Source organism: Malus domestica, chromosome 05, assembly GCF_042453785.1.
Source record: "Malus domestica chromosome 05, GDT2T_hap1".
In the NCBI taxonomy this organism is placed as follows: Eukaryota; Viridiplantae; Streptophyta; class Magnoliopsida; order Rosales; family Rosaceae; genus Malus; species Malus domestica.
Genome location: NC_091665.1, coordinates 40,473,701 through 40,491,742, shown reverse-complemented (window position 1 = coordinate 40,491,742; position 18,042 = coordinate 40,473,701). Strand labels below are relative to the sequence as shown.

Genomic DNA, 18,042 nt, shown 5'->3' with positions numbered 1-18,042 from the left:
ACTATCTTCATCATCTCTACGTGTAGAATGAGTGTATTGTGAAGAGTAGTTATCAAATGATAAATCCCCAAAATAGTTTTGCATGTAATTGTTAACATGCCACCCATATGGATTCGTGATTGGTTGAGGTTGTCCATAAGAAAAATCATTTGAAGATTGAGTCTGGGATTGTTTCCATGAGTCGCTTGATTCCATCCCAACAGGAATGGGATATGGAGGGTAGGGAAATGGTTGGTTATGAGTATAACCATAGTTACTACTTCCCAATCCAACAGAGTCTAAAGTTCTAGATAACGAGTCATCTTCTTGACTTGACAAAAATCCCCTTGCCTCTTTCTCTGCGAGTATAGTCCTTCCCTATGGCACCAATTCCTGGTCATGCCCGCCTACTGCCATGGTCATCATCCTGTGTTGCATGCGTGAAGTTTGCCTCAGCAGTGAAGGAGCTCATATATCCGGGAGGTGGTGATCCATAATAGTTTCCATATCCACCACCACTACCTCCAACTCCACTATGTCCTTCATCATTCCCACCTTCGGTGGTAGGTGAGTCTCCTGATCTTGTACTAGAGATATCATTAGTATCAGCACGATGTTGTGGTTGTGTAGGATTGGAAGAAGATAGAATTCCAGTGTTTCTTGGTCTTGGGCGCAAAAGTTCTTCCAAAGAGTCAGAGCTGCTAGATCCCACCTCCTCCTCTAATACTCTTTCTACATTTATCCCTTCATTACGTGCTTCTTCAGCAACTCTATGAGCTGGGTTGCCTTCATCATCATCTAGATGAAGAGGTCTAATTCATTGAAAAAGTTGGCTACCCTCTGTATCATCATCTTCACCAACAATATCAAACACATTTAGTGGGTCCCCACGGTCGACATGATCTATTTCTGCTTCCTTATCTCGAATTTGAAGCTTCATGTTGTAATAGCAATAAACTAATTTTTCCAAGCTACTATGAGCCAACTTATTTCTTTGCTTTGTGTGTATGAGTGTAAATGTGCTCCAATTTCTTTCACAAACAGATGAGGAAGTTGTTTGTGATAATACTTTGATTGCTAACTTTCTCACAGTTGGTGCATCGGTCCCATACATGATCCACCATTCAGCTACAATGAAAAACAATGTTGATAAGCCTAATAACTCAAACAAATTCTATTATAAACTTATAGTGAAATATGTTTATACTCACTAGGAGACATATTTGTTCGAGCAGCAACTGATGTTGGTTCTCCAAAAGTTCTTCTTGCATCTTTAAACCATATTAGCTGAATTCAATAAATCGTGTTAGTTTAATCCAACAAAGTAATTATTATAATTTAAGTAATTGTCTACCTCATTTCCAAATTGGCCAACTACTGGTGATGCAGAGTCTAATTTAGAGTATACATTATGTACAACACGTATAAGGTTACCATCATCTCCAACACCGGGTCTGTATTGGTATCGGGGATTCAAATAATATGCTGTTCAAAGAAACACATACTCTAATAAGAGAAATAATACTTATGCAACTAAAGAAACGAATTGCAAAATTATGACATAATTTATACCTGCTGCATGCAAATCGTGGTATAATGTTTTATACCATCGGTCTTCAATTATCTTTATGACCCACCTTGCACCATGTTTTCTTTCCAATTCATCCTTCACTACACGCATCAACTCATATACTGCCCCCATAGTAGGATACACCTTTATGTCAACGATCCGTAAAACTTTGTAAAGAGGCTCAAACACTTGGCACACATGTTCTGATTGAGTCCAAAAAGCATGATCAAGCACTATACTTTCCACCATACGACCTGTATTTGAGCGGCTCAAATTGTGGTTGGCCCAATCGTCACTAGTGAATAGTTGCTTCAACCCTGCTTTCTTCTTGAGTATGCTGTCTAATGCAATATAGTTGGTGGCGAATCGAGTGGTAGCTGGACGAATAATTTCTCCTTTGCAAAATTCACGCATCTTTGCCAACAACCAACCGTGATTGTAAATATAATTTGTGATCGTTCTAGCTCTTTTGACCACAGTAGCAACATTCTCTCTCTTCCCCATTGCCTCAAACATGAGATCAATACAATGTGCTGCACATGATGTCCAAAACACATTATGATGCTTCATTAACTTTTTTCCAGCTTTGACAAATGCAGAACCGTTGTCGGTCACGACTTGGACAACATTATGCTCTCCCACCTCCATGATTACATCCCTCAATAATTTGTAAATATACTTGTAATTCTTTATATGGTCTGAAGCATCAACAAACTTCAAAAAAATTGTCTTTCCCTTGGAGTATACCATGAAGTTGATGATAGACAATCTGGTCGGGCCGGTCCATCCGTCACACATGATTGTGCAACCATTAGTTTCTCACTTTGACCTCAACTTGTTAACATACTCGCCAATGTCTTTATACTCCATATCCAAATATTTGTTTCTTATCTCATAGGGAGTGGGAGGTTGTACTCCAACACCGGCCTGTTGACATCCCACTACCATATTTTTGAAATGATGTGATGATGCCTTCGCAGCAGGGACATTTTCATAGATAAAGAACTTGCTAATTAGACGCCCCATTCCCTCCTTCACATTACCTCCAGTGAAATAACTCCAAACACTCTTTTGACGTGCTTTGGATGACTTATATAAACTTGGGGCTATTGGTGGTGTTGGTTGTGATTCTCTAAGACTGCCTCCCCGTCTCATTTGTGCACCACCACTTGTCCCGGAACCTTGTCCTCTATTAGGAATTTTATGAAGATGTTCTCTTTCCCATGCTGACTGTTTGGAGGCACGTAATGCTTGTTTCAAACTGCGTCGTTCTTCAGGTCCCATGTCATCATCACATTCGTCCTCATCGTCATCATCATCACTATCAAGCTCTTGGCCATAGACTTCTCCCCATAGCCCAGCTCGAATATTTTCCATTCCCTGTGTTATCTTTTCATTCTGCTGTTTTTTATTTTTTAATAATGTGCTGATGAATGCCTTCACTTCTGGGGGGACATTATCGCATCGTTGGACATTTTTTGCTGGATCTAATCCACTAAGATGGTACTTAAGTCGTGTCACTTCGCCACTCTTCATTACCCGACCACAATATTTGCAAATTGTGCCATGTTTGTTTCCGTCTATTGGGTATCCATGTTCCCAAGCTGGATCACGTTTAGTAGCTCCACTGGACATCGTATAAGTACCTACATTTATTTTTCATGAAAATTAGACAAATATTTTTTGGCCAAAAAATATAGTAGTGATGACGGTTATATAAGAGAACCTAAATAATAAAGTTATTCTACAGAAGAATTAAATATGAAGTAAAGAAAATGATTGTAAAAATTTAAGTAATTAAAAAAATAATATGGAATAATAAAACCTAATATTAATGAATAATAATCCAATTTGATAAAAAAATAATCCTAATATAAATGATGAATAATATTCATTTTTGATAATAATCCTAATATAAATAATCCTACTATAAATGATGATAATTATGTTTCATGAAAATAATCCTAATATAAAACATAGTGATGAATAATATTCCTTTTTGATAATAATCCAATTTAATAATAATCCACTTTAATAATAATCCAATTTAATGAATAATCCAATTTGATAATAAAAAAAACCTAATATTAATGAATAAAAATCCTATTTGATAAAAAAATAATCCTAATATAAAACATAGTGATGAATAATAATCCAATTTGATAATAATCCAATTTAATAATAATCCAATTTAATGAATAGTCCAATTTGATAATAAGCCAATTTAATGAATAATCCAATTATCTTAAAAATAATCCTAATATAAAACATAGTGATGAATAATAATCCAAATTGATAATAATCCAATTTAATAATAATCCAATTTAATGAATAGTCCAATTTGATAATAAGCCAATTTAATGAATATTCCAATTTAATGAATAATAATCCAATTTGATAATAATCTAATTTAATGAATAATAATCCAATTTGATAATAAAAAAACCTAATATTAATGAATAATTATCCTATTTGATAATAAAACCTAATATTAATAAAATAATAAATAACATTAAACATATTAAAATTATCCTAGGGAATAATTATACAACATTACTTAATTACTTAAAAAAATTAACATGTAATTGTTAACATTACCGAACTACTTACAAAAATTAACATGCAAGTATTAATTACTTAAAAAAAATTAACATACGAGTCCACACAAATTTATTTGTTGTTGTATAAATTACAATAATATAAATATAAGTTTGTATACTTACCTTAAATATTGAACCCTTTGTGTTCAAGCTTTGGAATTGAGCTGGAATGGCTTTGAAAATGGTAAGGGAAATAAAATAATAAATAACATTAAACATATTAAAATAATCCTAGGGAATAATTATACAACATTACTTAATTACTTAAAAAAAATTAACATGTAATTGTTAACATTAATTAATTACTTACAAAAACTAACATGCAAGTATTAATTACTTAAAAAAATTAACATGTAATTGTTAACATTACTTAATTACTTACAAAAACTAACATGCAAGTATTAATTACTTAAAAAATTAACATGTAATTGTTAACATTACTTAATTACTTACAAAAACTAACATGCAAGTATTAATTACTTAAAAAATTAACATGTAATTGTTAACATTACTTAATTACTTACAAAAACTAACATGCAAGTATTAATTACTTAAAAAAATTAACATACAAGTTCACACAAATTTTTTTGTTGTTGTATAAATTATAAGAATATAAATATAAGTTTGTAAACTTACTTTAAATATGGAACCCTTTGTGTTCAAGCTCTGGAATGAATTTGAAAGGGGTAAGGGAAATAAAATAATCGAAAAGGCTCTGAATGGCTATGATACTCGACCTCTTGAAAGAATGCAGCTTTGAAAGAATATCACAATGGCTCTGATACTCCACCTTTTAAAACAATATCGCCACACGGTTTTGAATGAAACCACCATCCATGGTCTGAAAAGAATACAAATTATAATTGTAAAAGTGAGTCTGTCAAATTGTCAAAATAATTGTAAAACTTGTCGGGAATACTGAGTGAGTCTGTCAAATTGTCAAAATAATTGTAAAACTTGTCAGGAATATTAAGTCAGTCATGTGTCCTCCTGACAGGAGGAACCCACACATACACACACAAATGACACTTGGCATGCAACCACACACGCACACAACGCACGTACACAAACATCACACACGCAGACCACGACCTCAGTCTCTCTCTCTCGATCCTTCTCAATCTCTCTTCTCCCTTCTCTCTCCCACACACACACATACATAGAGATCTCCGATCTCTCTTCTCCCTTCTCCCAAACACACACACACACACACACAGAGATCTCCGATCTCTCTTCTCCCTTCTCCCAAACACACACACACACATAGATCTCTCGATCTCTCTTCTCCATTCTCCGATCTCTCTTCTCCCTTCTCCGATCTCTCTTCTCCCTTCTCCCACACACACACACACACACAGAGATCTCTCGATCTCTCTTCTCCCTTCCCCTACACACACACCACAGCATTCTGCTCTTCAGTCCGACAATCTCGAATCCCTCTCGATATCTGGGTGTCGTCGCTGTTGATCGTGGCTCTGGCGAAGTCGGAGTTAGCTCAGTCGTCTGTGGCGGTGCGCCGCTGAACAAGTTTTCAGGTGAGATTCCATTGAAACCCTAAACCCTAAACCGACATCACATATGTTGAATCGTTTATTACCTCTTGCATGCGTGAAATTTGAAGTTTATATGTGAATTTGAAGTTAAAAATTGTGTTTTTGCAAGGTTTTTGGGACGAAATCGGCTCGGGAATAGGCACACCGTCTCTGGCGTTCTTCTCCGACGTTCGGCTCGGAGTCCGATTGCACCGTTCAAAAAAATGTCACGATATTTCCAAAATATCGCGATATTATCGATATTATCGATAATATCGCGATATTTGGCCGAAAACCATTCGGATACCAATTAAAATATCCATGTCCCGAAAAACCGATAATATCGGCGATATTTCGCCGATATTATCGGCATTTTCTTCCATGGTTAGTGGTAATGGTAGTTGTGTAAGGGTCTGTACCAATGGTGAAAGGTAAGTGTATGCTTCCCAAAGGTTGCACGATATCATCGGAGAAGCTTATCAGAGGGGAAATCAAGCGATCGAGCAAGTGTTCAGCTACATTAAGTGCCCTGAAAGCTTCAGCAAACATGATATTGATCGAAGCCCCATTAGCTATGTGAGCTTCCACGATCAGTAGGTCGTTGTGAGGGTAGATGATACATCTTTCTTCCTCAGGGTAAAAACATATTGGATCCCAGTTAGGCTTTTGATGCTTGCCTCCCCTGATGTTTTCCACATGAAACATTTGGTGGCCAGACCTTAAAGCTCGTTCACTATTTTTCATGGCCCTGTTGGAAGATTTAGATATGGGTGTGCCACCGCTTATGGAATATATCACATTTACCTGTCGTTGGTTACGGTTACCCTTTGGAGGGTGAATGAGGAATTAATCAATTTTTCTTTCACGTGCCAAAGTTTCAATATGATCACGAAGGGTGATACGCTTCTCGCAGTCATGGCCGTTATACTCGTGGTAGCAGCAAAACGTGCCCGTGTTTTTCGTAGACTTGTAATTCGGGTGCCTCGGCTTTGGCTTCGGTGTCAGGTATGCTATGCTAGGGTAAATGGCCACGCATGTGGCGTTCAAAGGTGTGTATGTCTCATACCTCGGGGTAAGGGCTGTCCTGACATGTGCTTGACCCACTGTGTTGACTGCCTGAGGTCGGGGATTATCGTGGTGATACCCTTGGTTATCGCAGTAGTGTCCCTTACTACTTTTACTAAAATGAGACCTGTGAGGATGGAAATCTTTCATTTTGCCCTGAGATTGATATGTCTGTTGACTTGGCAAAGTATTAAGTAAGGCAGAAGGAGGCACCGCTGCCGTTTGGAAGGTCGAGGTCTTCTCATTGGTTGGATCTGGCTTCCACTCCCTACTTGCTGATAAGGGTGGCTGTTGGGGGTTTCCTTTGATATGTCATTGCCTCAGTGGAGGCATAGTTGTAAGTCTGTGCCATCACCTCAAAGTAAGTCTTCTAAGTGTTAGCATTGATCATGTACTTGAAGAAACAATCACGTAGGCCTGCCGTGAAGGCCTTGATGGTGGTATTGTCATCTGCCTCAGCGCAGCGAGAATACTCATGGCTGAAGCGACCGGCATACTCTCGTAGTGACTCGTCCGGCTTCTGGCGAATAGTGTACAAGTCATCTGCAGAATGCAAGCGATCGGTCTGGAAAATGTGTTGAGAAACAAATAGTTTCATCAATTCCTCAAATGAGTCTATCGTCTCAGGTGGAAGACGACAAATTATTCAACTCTTGTTCCGCCAAGGATCATATATAATATACAAAAGTGGTACCATATATTCCGTGTCAGATCATTGTGTCGACAGAATCATTCCTAAGAATTACGGTGGTCCATATATACAGCCGCAGCATGCATCCTGCTCTTTCGGCTTGCTAATAATTTCTCATACCAAATCTCATTCCCGAGGCCCCCATGACTGAAAAACAACCTACAACGTGACCTTTCCAAACCATGCAATATAGTAAATCATGGATATATATATAGATATATATAAGAGAGATGCTAGAGTGACTATGAAAAGTGAGATTTTTTATTAATTTTTTGTCACCTTATGTTTTTAATACAATTTTTAATAATATTAGTACGTAAATTGACATCAAATTATGAAGTAACAGAGAGTTCATAGATAGTCATTTTTCGAGAGTCTTCTTAGCATTTCTTATATATATATATATATATATATATATATATATATATATATATATATTAAAGTTCTAAAAGACACTAGGCACTAGTCGGGCGCCGGGCTGGGGACTAACGCCTAGGCGGCTAGGTGGGGGCCTAGGGAGATTAGGCGGATTTAAGTAAATTTATTATATATCATATAAATAAGTGCCTTCTTATACTTTAAAAAATATATAATTGTATTGGAATACATAAATTGTCAAATAAAATGACATATAAACTATAAAGTATTAGAACATATTGCCAAACTTGGGGAATAAGCATATTGTGAGCGTTCATCCAAGTATTCAACAAGTCTCTTACATTTTATTTAGCAAAATGAAAATTATAGAAATTCTTTCTAAGTGAGAGTCGAGATCTAGGTAGGTACCTAGGTGGGTTAGGCAGATGCCTAAGCAGGTCTAAGCGCCCTTTATTAATTTTCAAACGATTAAGGATTAATAAAAAAGGTGGCCAGCCGCCTAACGTCAATGATCCTACATTTCAATCAACAAGTTTCATCATCCCTTGTATATAGCTTGTGTACATATATATATATATATATGTATGTATGTATGTGTGTGTGTATTATTAATTTTCAAACGATTAAGGATTAATAAAAAAGGTGGCCAGCCGCCTAACGTCAATGATCCTACATTTCAATCAACAAGTTTCATCATCCCTTGTATATAGCTTGTGTACATATATATATATATATATGTGTGTGTGTGTGTGTGTGTGTGTATTATTAATTTTCAAACGATTAAGGATTAATAAAAAAGGTGGCCAGCCGCCTAACGTCAATGATCCTACATTTCAATCAACAAGTTTCATCATCCCTTGTATATAGCTTGTGTATGTATGTATATATATATATATATATATATATATATATATATGTATGTGTGTGTGTATTATATAGGGGAGAGATGAGAATCAATGACCCTACATTTCAATCAACAAGTTTCATCATCCCTTGTATATAGCTTGTGTACACACACACACACACACACACATATATAGCTCTGGATTTATGTGCCTTCCGAATCTATAAGGTTAAGGTATTAAGAAGAAGAAGACAATTAACAAGATAGAATGAAATGACACCATATAATATGTTTGACAGATAAAGCTTGTATGTCTGATACATTGGACAGAAACCTAAGCATGTCAAAGAAAATGGACAAAGACACACACACATATATATATATATATGACATAAACATATCAAATCATATAAAACTAGGAATTAAGGCATCAAATCAAATGACCCAGCTCAAATGTTAGTCCCAATTAAGCAAGGGGAACATGTTGCATGTCATCCGGTATATATAAACATATCAAATCATATAAAACTAGGAATTAAGGCATCAAATCAAATGCCCCAGCTCGAATGTTTGAGTCCCAATTAAACAAGGGGAACATGTTGCATGTCATCACCGGATGTACATTCATTATATTCCCACCTATGTGAGTATATAGCACTCGTCACGTGATCGTAACTTTTGTATCTTACCAAGTGCAAATCCTCGTAGTATGTCATTCATCATGTGTGTGGAGAAAAGCTTCCCCCTCCCAAAAAAATTTCATCGTGGGTGCTTTAGGCTTTTGACCTTGACCTAAGGTGTTAATTGTTTTTGCATGTGTATTTTCGTCTAAGAACAAGAAAGAAGAAATTTGCATACACAATGTGATCACCTAGAGTAGTATTCCCATATTGGTATATCATTCATCATGTGATCACCTAGAGCAATATCTGGCAGTGAAAATATAGGCTGATTTAATTTGTCTTAAGCCAAAAAGGCCAGCAAAACGCCGAGCTACACAACAATTTTCTGCAGAAGTCTAGGCAATTTGATAATTAATTAACTTCCAGTTAAAAGGGTTAAAAAACACTTAACAACTAAATTTCTTTTTTCTTTTATGTTTTAATTTAAAAAATTAAAATTGAGAATTCTTAGTGGGGGATGTGAAAATTTGTTGGAGTGCATGTGCAGCACGTTCGCTGACGTTAAGAGGAAGACCATCCTCATCAGGATGAACTAAGGCCAAACAAAAGCTAGCAAAAGCTCCTTTGCGAAAAGGAATTGGCAAGGCAATGACTAATGCTGACGGTTATTAACTTTGTGATAGGCCATGGAGAATAAAGCTAGCTTTGGCCGCCCAAATTGTGTGCTTCTTCAGGATAATAAAAAGAGCCAAACAAGGCCTTTCCCTTTTTTACACTCTACGGTTTCATTATCTCATTTTTATACATGAACTTTATGTGTCATATTTGATTTTTTAGGTGGATAAAAAGGGATAGCCATGGAGAGAATTAAAGCAAATTTGAGAAATACATATATATATATATATATATATATATATATGCAGGAACAGTTATGGATTCCACGTAACAAAGGAAGGAGCTTTTCCTTGCAACCAATCAGAAGGGACATATCTATTCAACGATATATTTGTACTAACGAGTGAGAGGAATAAACTAGTTTCTGTTGGAAATTTTGAGTAGAAATTTTATTGTCCCACATTAGTTACTACCAAAAGGTTTCCTTACTTTATATAAGACTTTGTCCCTTATAGAAAGTGATTGGAGTGATGGACCTTGAAGAATAAAATTGGGCTCACCCTTAGGGTTGGGCTTTAATGTGTGCTAATTAATTGATAATTAATATATATTAATGATCAAAAGATGGGCCTTGAGCTCGGGCTCTAATAATTAAATTCTTTAATTAATTATTTTCGAATTTAATTAATTATTTTTAATTAATTTTGAATTTAATTAATTAATTAATTAATTATTATTATTTTTATCAACATACTCATCCTTTCAGATAAAGTCTGTGAAGAGTGATGAAAGAATGCAGAGAGCAAAGCACCCCTTTAGAGAAGATGTCTCCCAACAGACACATCTCTTTTTCATACCTGTTGCGAACATGCATATACCTACTATATATACATCCATCTGCATGGCATTTAGGATACAGAAAATCAACATACTTCTTTTACAATCACAAATATCCTTTTTGAGAGAACCACACAAAAATTCGCAAGAAGTCAAGTTTTTCGATGCTGGAATTCTGACTTGATCGTTGAATCCTGGTGAAGTAGACGTCCATAGAACTACAAAGCACTGAGTAGGGACGAAATTTTTGTTTCAAGGACATTGCGGTACGCAAGTCTCGATCTTCAATTTGTTTGTTTAATATTATTTCATTGTTCATACACTATTAATTAGTTGTTCGCATTTATTATTTATTTTTATCACAGATTGTTGACATATTTATCCAACAGTTTCAAACTCGTCATTCACGAGATTCGAACATAAACTTCTCACTTACAAATGAATAGGAATTCCACTAGATCGTAGTACTAAATAACATTTTTTTTTAATACAAGGTTTATTGAGAGAGGAATAAGACTAGAACAGAGGACCCTGAGTACATGAGTAAAATGTTTTAGGGTTTTTTACTTCGAGTGCATGAGTAAATATAAATGCTCTTAAATACTTGAACCAAGTGATTGTATATATTCTATTTTTTCTCCAGCAACAACACAATAATGTACAGACATATTTTTGTTAAGATATAATGACATTGAAATTAAATTGAGGAATAATTGTTTTTACAATATGATGATCCTGAGGACTTTGTCACAGTTACTAAACTCAAATAATGGCCTTGAGTCTTCTCTAACAGAATACTAACTAAGCTGCTGCATGACAACTCAATGTCGATGAAGGTCATGGCCTAATGTAGTAGTCTTGTTTGTGAAGAATATAAGCTTTCGAATTTAATCCTTTTTCACATAAACTAGCTCCCCCCATTTGCTTAAAATGGTCTTCCCATAAAAACATGGAAGGTCAGCATGCAAACAGAAATCCAGCACACCCAGCTTTGATGATATTCCATGGTTGCTGCCTGTTTCAAAATAAATTCCATTAATTATTAGAGAGAAAAATTATATAAAGAAATAAAACAAAAGAAGCAGATCACAAATTATCCAAATTTAGCATTTTAATTTACTAGTCCGGCAGACATTTAAAGGACAAACTGATTGTCAGCTAAAAAGGATCGATGCACAGATATGCTATCGATCCATGTTCAAATATCGATACAATATTGATGCGTATGCAGCGTATCTAATCTATTATTTAATAAGGAGCTGGCGCCATGCACATAGAATTTATGTTTAATGTGCTTATGTAGAAAATGGTCTTGTTGCATTAGTATATGCATACACAACTTTCTGTTACACTATTGCCTTTTGGCCTGTTTATTTACTATTTTTCTCTCATGATGAATCATATGTTAAAGAAAAGAAAAGAATTCCGAGGAAAGTGAGAGAGAGCCTATGGTTTTTTTACCTTTGTAGCAGAGGAAAAAACATCAGAAATGGGAGCTGATGAGGTTGTTGATGACGATGATGATGACGACGATGATGATGAAGTTGGTGATCTACTAGTTGATTTGGCAGACAATCCAACATTGTAAGCCATAGTCCCATCCGGATGAAATAGTCCGTAGTTCCTTTCGGACGTCGGTCCGGGCTTCATATTCTCATTGAACAAAGCAAACACATAGACCTCCAGCCTCATTTTAGGCCTCAGAGGAGTGCCTTCATTTTCGAGCTGCCTCCTCAACAGATTCCTGTTGTAAATGGCAGCATTCTGTAGCGTTGCACCAATTTCGTTCGAGTCCCCACTGGATGGCCAGCCCGTTTCCGAAATCCTGACCTCAATACCATTGAACCCTAACCTAGCCATAGCATAAATGGCTGCATCTACTTGTGCATACAACATGTTGTCATAGTGTAGCTTGGTGAAAGGGTCAACCATCCCTTGGTTGGGGTTAAATAGTACATAGTCCAAAGAGACTCTGTTTGGATCACCCTTGTATGCAAAATATGGATAGGCATTGATCCAAAAAGGTGCCGTTGTGCTTTGCAAGAACTGTAACATTTGTGTCATGACCGGAGCCACCTCGGGTTTGAAACTTCCGGCCGAAGGCGGGTAGGATTCTTCGAGGACCGCCAGAGAACAAGGGGTGGAGACTTTAATGTAGGAATCAAGGCCTAGCTGAGCTAGTGCCGTTTGGATGCTGATCATGGCCGGGACAAGATTGGATAATAGTACTGTTGTGTCATCATCGGTGAAGACCTCGTTGCCTACGGCAATGCTGGTGATTTTGGTGGCTGGGAAATAAGGCTTGATGTGGGAGCTAACCCATTGGAAGGCTGCTTGAGGGTTCATCAACTGGCCTAACACGGCGTTTTCGATGGTCACCATTAGCTCGACGCCGGAATTGGCAAATGCCGTGAGGATTTGAGGATTCGTGTCGTAGATTCGCGCTTTCGTTACCTTGAGGGAGCTCAAGAGGTCCAGGACTTTCTCTGGCTGAAGTAAATTGTTGCCAAGTTGGCCATAGTTGATGCCAAGTGATGTAGTTCCTTGTAGGAAACCAATATCTGCGAGGAAAAAAAATCATTAGAATTTGGTGATCAAACATGAACAACTTTGAAAAAATAAACACACAAAAAAAATATGAAGAAAAATAAAAAGGGTACCTGAGAAACTTAGAGAAAATACAAGAAAAATCTTGAAAATGGCAATTCTGCTGAAAAATGTGGCCATCTAGAGAGAGAAATATGTGTGTGTGAGAGAGAGAATGAAGAACTGGGAAGAGAGAGAGAGAGAGAGTAGAGATAGAGCTGTTATTTTTTGTGTAGGGAGAAGGAGAAGGAGAAGGAGAGAATTCCTTTCTTTTCTTGGCTGAAAATTTTGGGGTTTTTTGGTTATAGGTTTCCCTTGCCAATGTTGTCTTTGGTTTGGCTCTTTACCCTCTCGACTGGTTTTTAAATGACTTGTGGGATGATTCTATTTTTTTTCTGACTCGATGGTTTTCAGGTTTCTTTTGGAATGGCAGGCTTCCAACCCACGCCAAGTGCCTATTATATACTTCCTATGACTAAAATATCCCGGACACTTTCTTCCAATAAAGGCAAAGGGAAATCCCACTAAGTCGGTTGAACTTTTTTGAACAAAATGTCGATTAAACTTAAATATGCAATTAGAGATCACCAATTTGGTGAACCGATCGAACGATGAGAATATGATAACAAGAACCAAAGTTTGTTCGAAGACAAGAGTCTCAAGAATTGGAATCTACCATAATGAGAAATCTCTTGCTAGAATTTGATATGAGAAATCCCATACCACCTTAGGTGGCATTTGATGTAGACAACCACATCATTTGAATTAATCAGATTTTCAAATTTAGTTCATTATTTAATAAACTAATAATTAAGAAAAACTAGTTAATTAAAGTATTATTGTGGTATACGAGGAGTATTTCTCCTTCATTTCCTTGGGTTTTGCAAAATTTTCAAATGATATAGATGTCCACATCAGATGCCACATAAGATGGTATAAAAATGTGGTATAAAAACATGGTATGAATAACATTACTCGAAAAGAAAACTGATAGAGGATGGAGGGTTTGCTTTTCCGCCTCTAATTCTATCGTTTATAATTTATTGCACAGTTTTAGCATTTATTACAAAATCTTAAGACAACATTATCCTCATCAAATATTGATAAATGTTGTGAACTTTCCTAGTTTAAGTGTGATTGTGTAAATCTTAAATTAGATTTGATTCTAGTTATTCTTTCCTATATGGACTTATATTCCTTGGGGATGAAGGATTTCTTCTCCTTTTACTACTATAAATAAAGGCACTACGTAGGGGGATAACATATCCTCAATACACAATTCCCTTACGATTCTACAAACACATCTCTCTCCTCTCTCTAGCCTTGCCGCCAACCCCCTTCTCCTTGTTAGATAAAATGGTCTACAACACGTTATCAACACGCTCCTACCACTGCGCTTAGGAATCTGACGTTGAAGATTTTTTTGCATCAAACCAGTTCATTCATATTATCACACAGTCAGGTTCTTTCAAAACAACGGTTTTTATCTCGATATTTCTGCAGCCCTGATAGCATGAACATTCATCATAATGCATGACTCAACTTTACGTTTTTCGAATTTTAGATTCTACATAAATTATGTATGCAGTATATGCATAATTGTTGAATTGTGTGAATTTGATATTTGCCATGAATTGCATCAAATATATGTACATGCATTAAAATTATTAAATTGAATATGCAATGAATTGAATTGAAAAAAAAAAAGAATAAGAAAAGAACATTGAAATCACCATCTAGGTTCTTCAAACTCGTGACCCTAAGCAACCACATCGCCTAAGGCGAGACCACGACATTGCCGTGTAATATTCTGCTTAAATCCGACTTGGTGTCGTGGTTTTTGATCCAATATCATTGAAATTCCTGAAAATTTTCATCGAATTTGGGTGAGATTCCAGTTTGAATGTCTTATGTTTCTTTTTTCCCCCGATGTCAAGGTACTCCCTCCATCCCTATGAACTTGCTCACCGTTGAACCCATGACCTTGCACCGAGAAATTTCTTCCAAAACACGGCCGCATGCAACAACGGCGCCAGCCTTCGTCCCTGGTGACTGTACCCAGCTCTAGATGGGGTGTTCTTCGTTGAAACCATAAGCCAAATATTTGGGCTGGCCTTCTCGGCCCGTAGAAAAAGAAGATTTTTTTTTTCTTCTAGAACGGGCTCGCAGATGCGACCCAATACCTAGCTCGACCTAACACCGGCCTGAAGGGCTATGATGTCCCAGCGATGTGTGCCACACCAGATCCCAGCCCCGCTAATGTATCTGTGTTCCCCCGTGTCGCATCACACATGATCCGGCCCCAGTTTGGGCTTGGCTCCTTTTGTGCAGCTGGTTTACTATATTGGGCATGTAGCCCATTATGAAAATTCGGGCCTGATCAACCTATGCCTACTCAAGCCTAATTTCTGGGCTTGGCTGCATATTTTGGACCCCGAGTTTCATTCCCTAATTATTTTAGGCCCAATGTGTTATATATTTTTTCACCCACACTTTAAATTTGGCCTGAAGTCTAAATAATTAATTCAATTATAATTATAGACATGAAGTTCTATTTGCATATTTTCTTGTTGCATATTTCTGTATATATATGTGTTTGTTTGTAGGTACTATAAACCTGAGGTTCATAAAATTTTCTCGACAAAATTAATTGAATGGATTTAAGTTTTTGAACTTTTATGCATGTGACTGGTTCAATTAATTTTATTCTAGGAATGACTAGTGTAGAAGTTAGTTTTCTGACAGATAATGCAACCATGCACACCATTTTGCGTGAACACATCTATTTCACTAACTTTATACCTAAGAATGCACCTCTGACAACCCTCTCAGGCCCATCTAACTTGATTGAAGGATACGGTAAGGCACGTATTATGTTGTCCAATGGTACAATCTTGACCATTGATGAGACTCTTTATTCTCTACATTCCAGAAGAACGTTGTTGAGTTTTAAGGACATTAGAGATAACAATTACCACGCTAAAACCCATGTAGAAAACAAAGTTGAATTTTTGTGCATAACTTCCTACGAATATGGCCAGAAACGTATTCTAGAGAAGATTTAGCGTATCCCGAGTGGTTTGTATACTATGACCATACGTCCCATTAAAAGCCACTATGTGATTAGCCCAACCTTTGGGACCGCGCACGAAATTACACTTTGGCATGATCGTTTAGGATATTCTAGACGAATAGCGATGCGTTGTATACTCAAATCATCACATGTGCATCCACTAACCTGAAGTTTAGGTTTGATTCAAGGAATCGCATGTCAAACATGTTATATGGGAAAACTTATTACTAAGCCTTCTACAAGATTCGTTCAAATTCTCCCATTTTTCTACAACGGATTCAAGGGGACATTTATGGATCGATTCACCCTCCATGCGGACCATTTAGATATTTTATGGTTTTGGTTGACACTTCCACATGTTGGTCACATGTGTGCTTGTTGTCCACAAGGAACGCTGCATTTTCCAAACTATTGGCTCAGGTTATCCAGTTCAGGGCTTACCACCCTGATTATTCGATTGGATAATGCTATAGAATTAACATCTAAAACTTTTGATGACTATTACATGTCGGGTAGGGTTGAAGTTGAACATCCAGTACTCAATGTTCAAACCCAGAATGGCCTGGCAGAGACATTTATTAAGTGATTACAAATGATTTCTCGATCATTGATCATACGTACCAAGCTTTCGATCGCTGCTTGGGGCCATGCAATATTGCACATAGCCATGTTGGTCTACCTAAGGCCTGTTGCGACCCAACCATATAGCGCCCTTCAGTTGGTTATCGGATATGAACCCGACATATTGCACCAACGCTTTTTTTGTTGTGCGGTCTATGTGCTGATTTTGCCACCCTTACGTACAAAAATGGGGTCTCAGCAAATGATGAGAGTCTATGTCGGATATGATTCTTCTTCAATTATTTGTTACTTAGAATTTTTGACAGGCGATCTGTTTACCACTCATTTCATGGATTGTCACTTCTATGAGACAGTATTCCCGTCGTTAAGGGGAGATAAAAACGTCAACGTTCCTGAAGAATGACGTGAATTATCGTGGACAACTCCCATTTTATCTCATTTAGATCCCCGCACCGCTCAATTTGAAACTAAATGACAGTGCTTAGTAGATCTCCAGAGCATAACTCAGAGCATGCCAGATGCTTTCACCGATCTAGTACGCATGACAAAATCACATATTCCAGCTGCGAATGTACCTGCAAAGATGGATGTACCAAATGTATGACAGATTTTCCTCTTGGAGGCCCGGGACGCCAATCTTGGTGATCCACGTACATTAGCGGCTAGCCAATCATCTGCCCTTACACAAAAGCTTGGCAAACCTCTTGGTTCAAAGGATTCACACCCTCGGAAGAATAAACCCACGACACAGGCTTCTAAAGAGCCTACCGTGAATCCAACTGTCGTTTACTTATTCTATCTAACTCATGAGAAAATTCTAGATTACGGAAGCGTCATTGAAGAGACGAATCCTCCTTCTGAGAATAGTGAGATTTCAATCTATCATGCTAGCTTAGATGATGTGTGGTGTAGAAATGAGATGATCGTCAATGATACAGTAGCTATTGAGATCATGTTAAGCAATGACGTTGAACTTCGTTTAATTGATGAATGTTGACGTAGAACTGATTGATCAAACTGGAAACAAGCAATCCAAGTCGAACTTGATTTGCTTGCGAAACATAAGG

At 36.9% G+C, this 18,042-nt stretch overlaps 1 protein-coding gene across 1 annotated transcript; it reads right to left on the bottom strand.

The window, feature by feature from the left end:
- Nucleotides 1-11,335: 11,335 nt before the first annotated feature.
- Nucleotides 11,336-13,769, bottom strand: LOC103435152 (glucan endo-1,3-beta-glucosidase 11). The gene is made up of 3 exons (XM_008373541.4): nt 13,395-13,769; nt 12,196-13,295; nt 11,336-11,749 (listed from the first exon to the last, which is right to left on the bottom strand). Exons 1-3 carry the CDS (start codon nt 13,459-13,461, stop codon nt 11,660-11,662), a joined length of 1,257 nt encoding a protein of 418 aa, XP_008371763.2. The 5' UTR covers nt 13,462-13,769; the 3' UTR covers nt 11,336-11,659.
- Between the last annotated feature and the right edge of the window lie 4,273 nt (nt 13,770-18,042).

Bases quoted from the DNA above. Each gene is read 5' to 3' on its own strand.
- LOC103435152 (XM_008373541.4), bottom strand. From the start codon at position 13,461: ATGGCCACATTTTTCAGCAGAATTGCCATTTTCAAGATTTTTCTTGTA. The intron at 13,296-13,394 runs GTACCCTTTTTA...TTTTCCTCGCAG, and splicing joins ATTTTCTCTAAGTTTCTCAG to ATATTGGTTTCCTACAAGGA. The intron at 11,750-12,195 runs GTAAAAAAACCA...ATTTTGAAACAG, and splicing joins TTTTTTCCTCTGCTACAAAG to GCAGCAACCATGGAATATCA.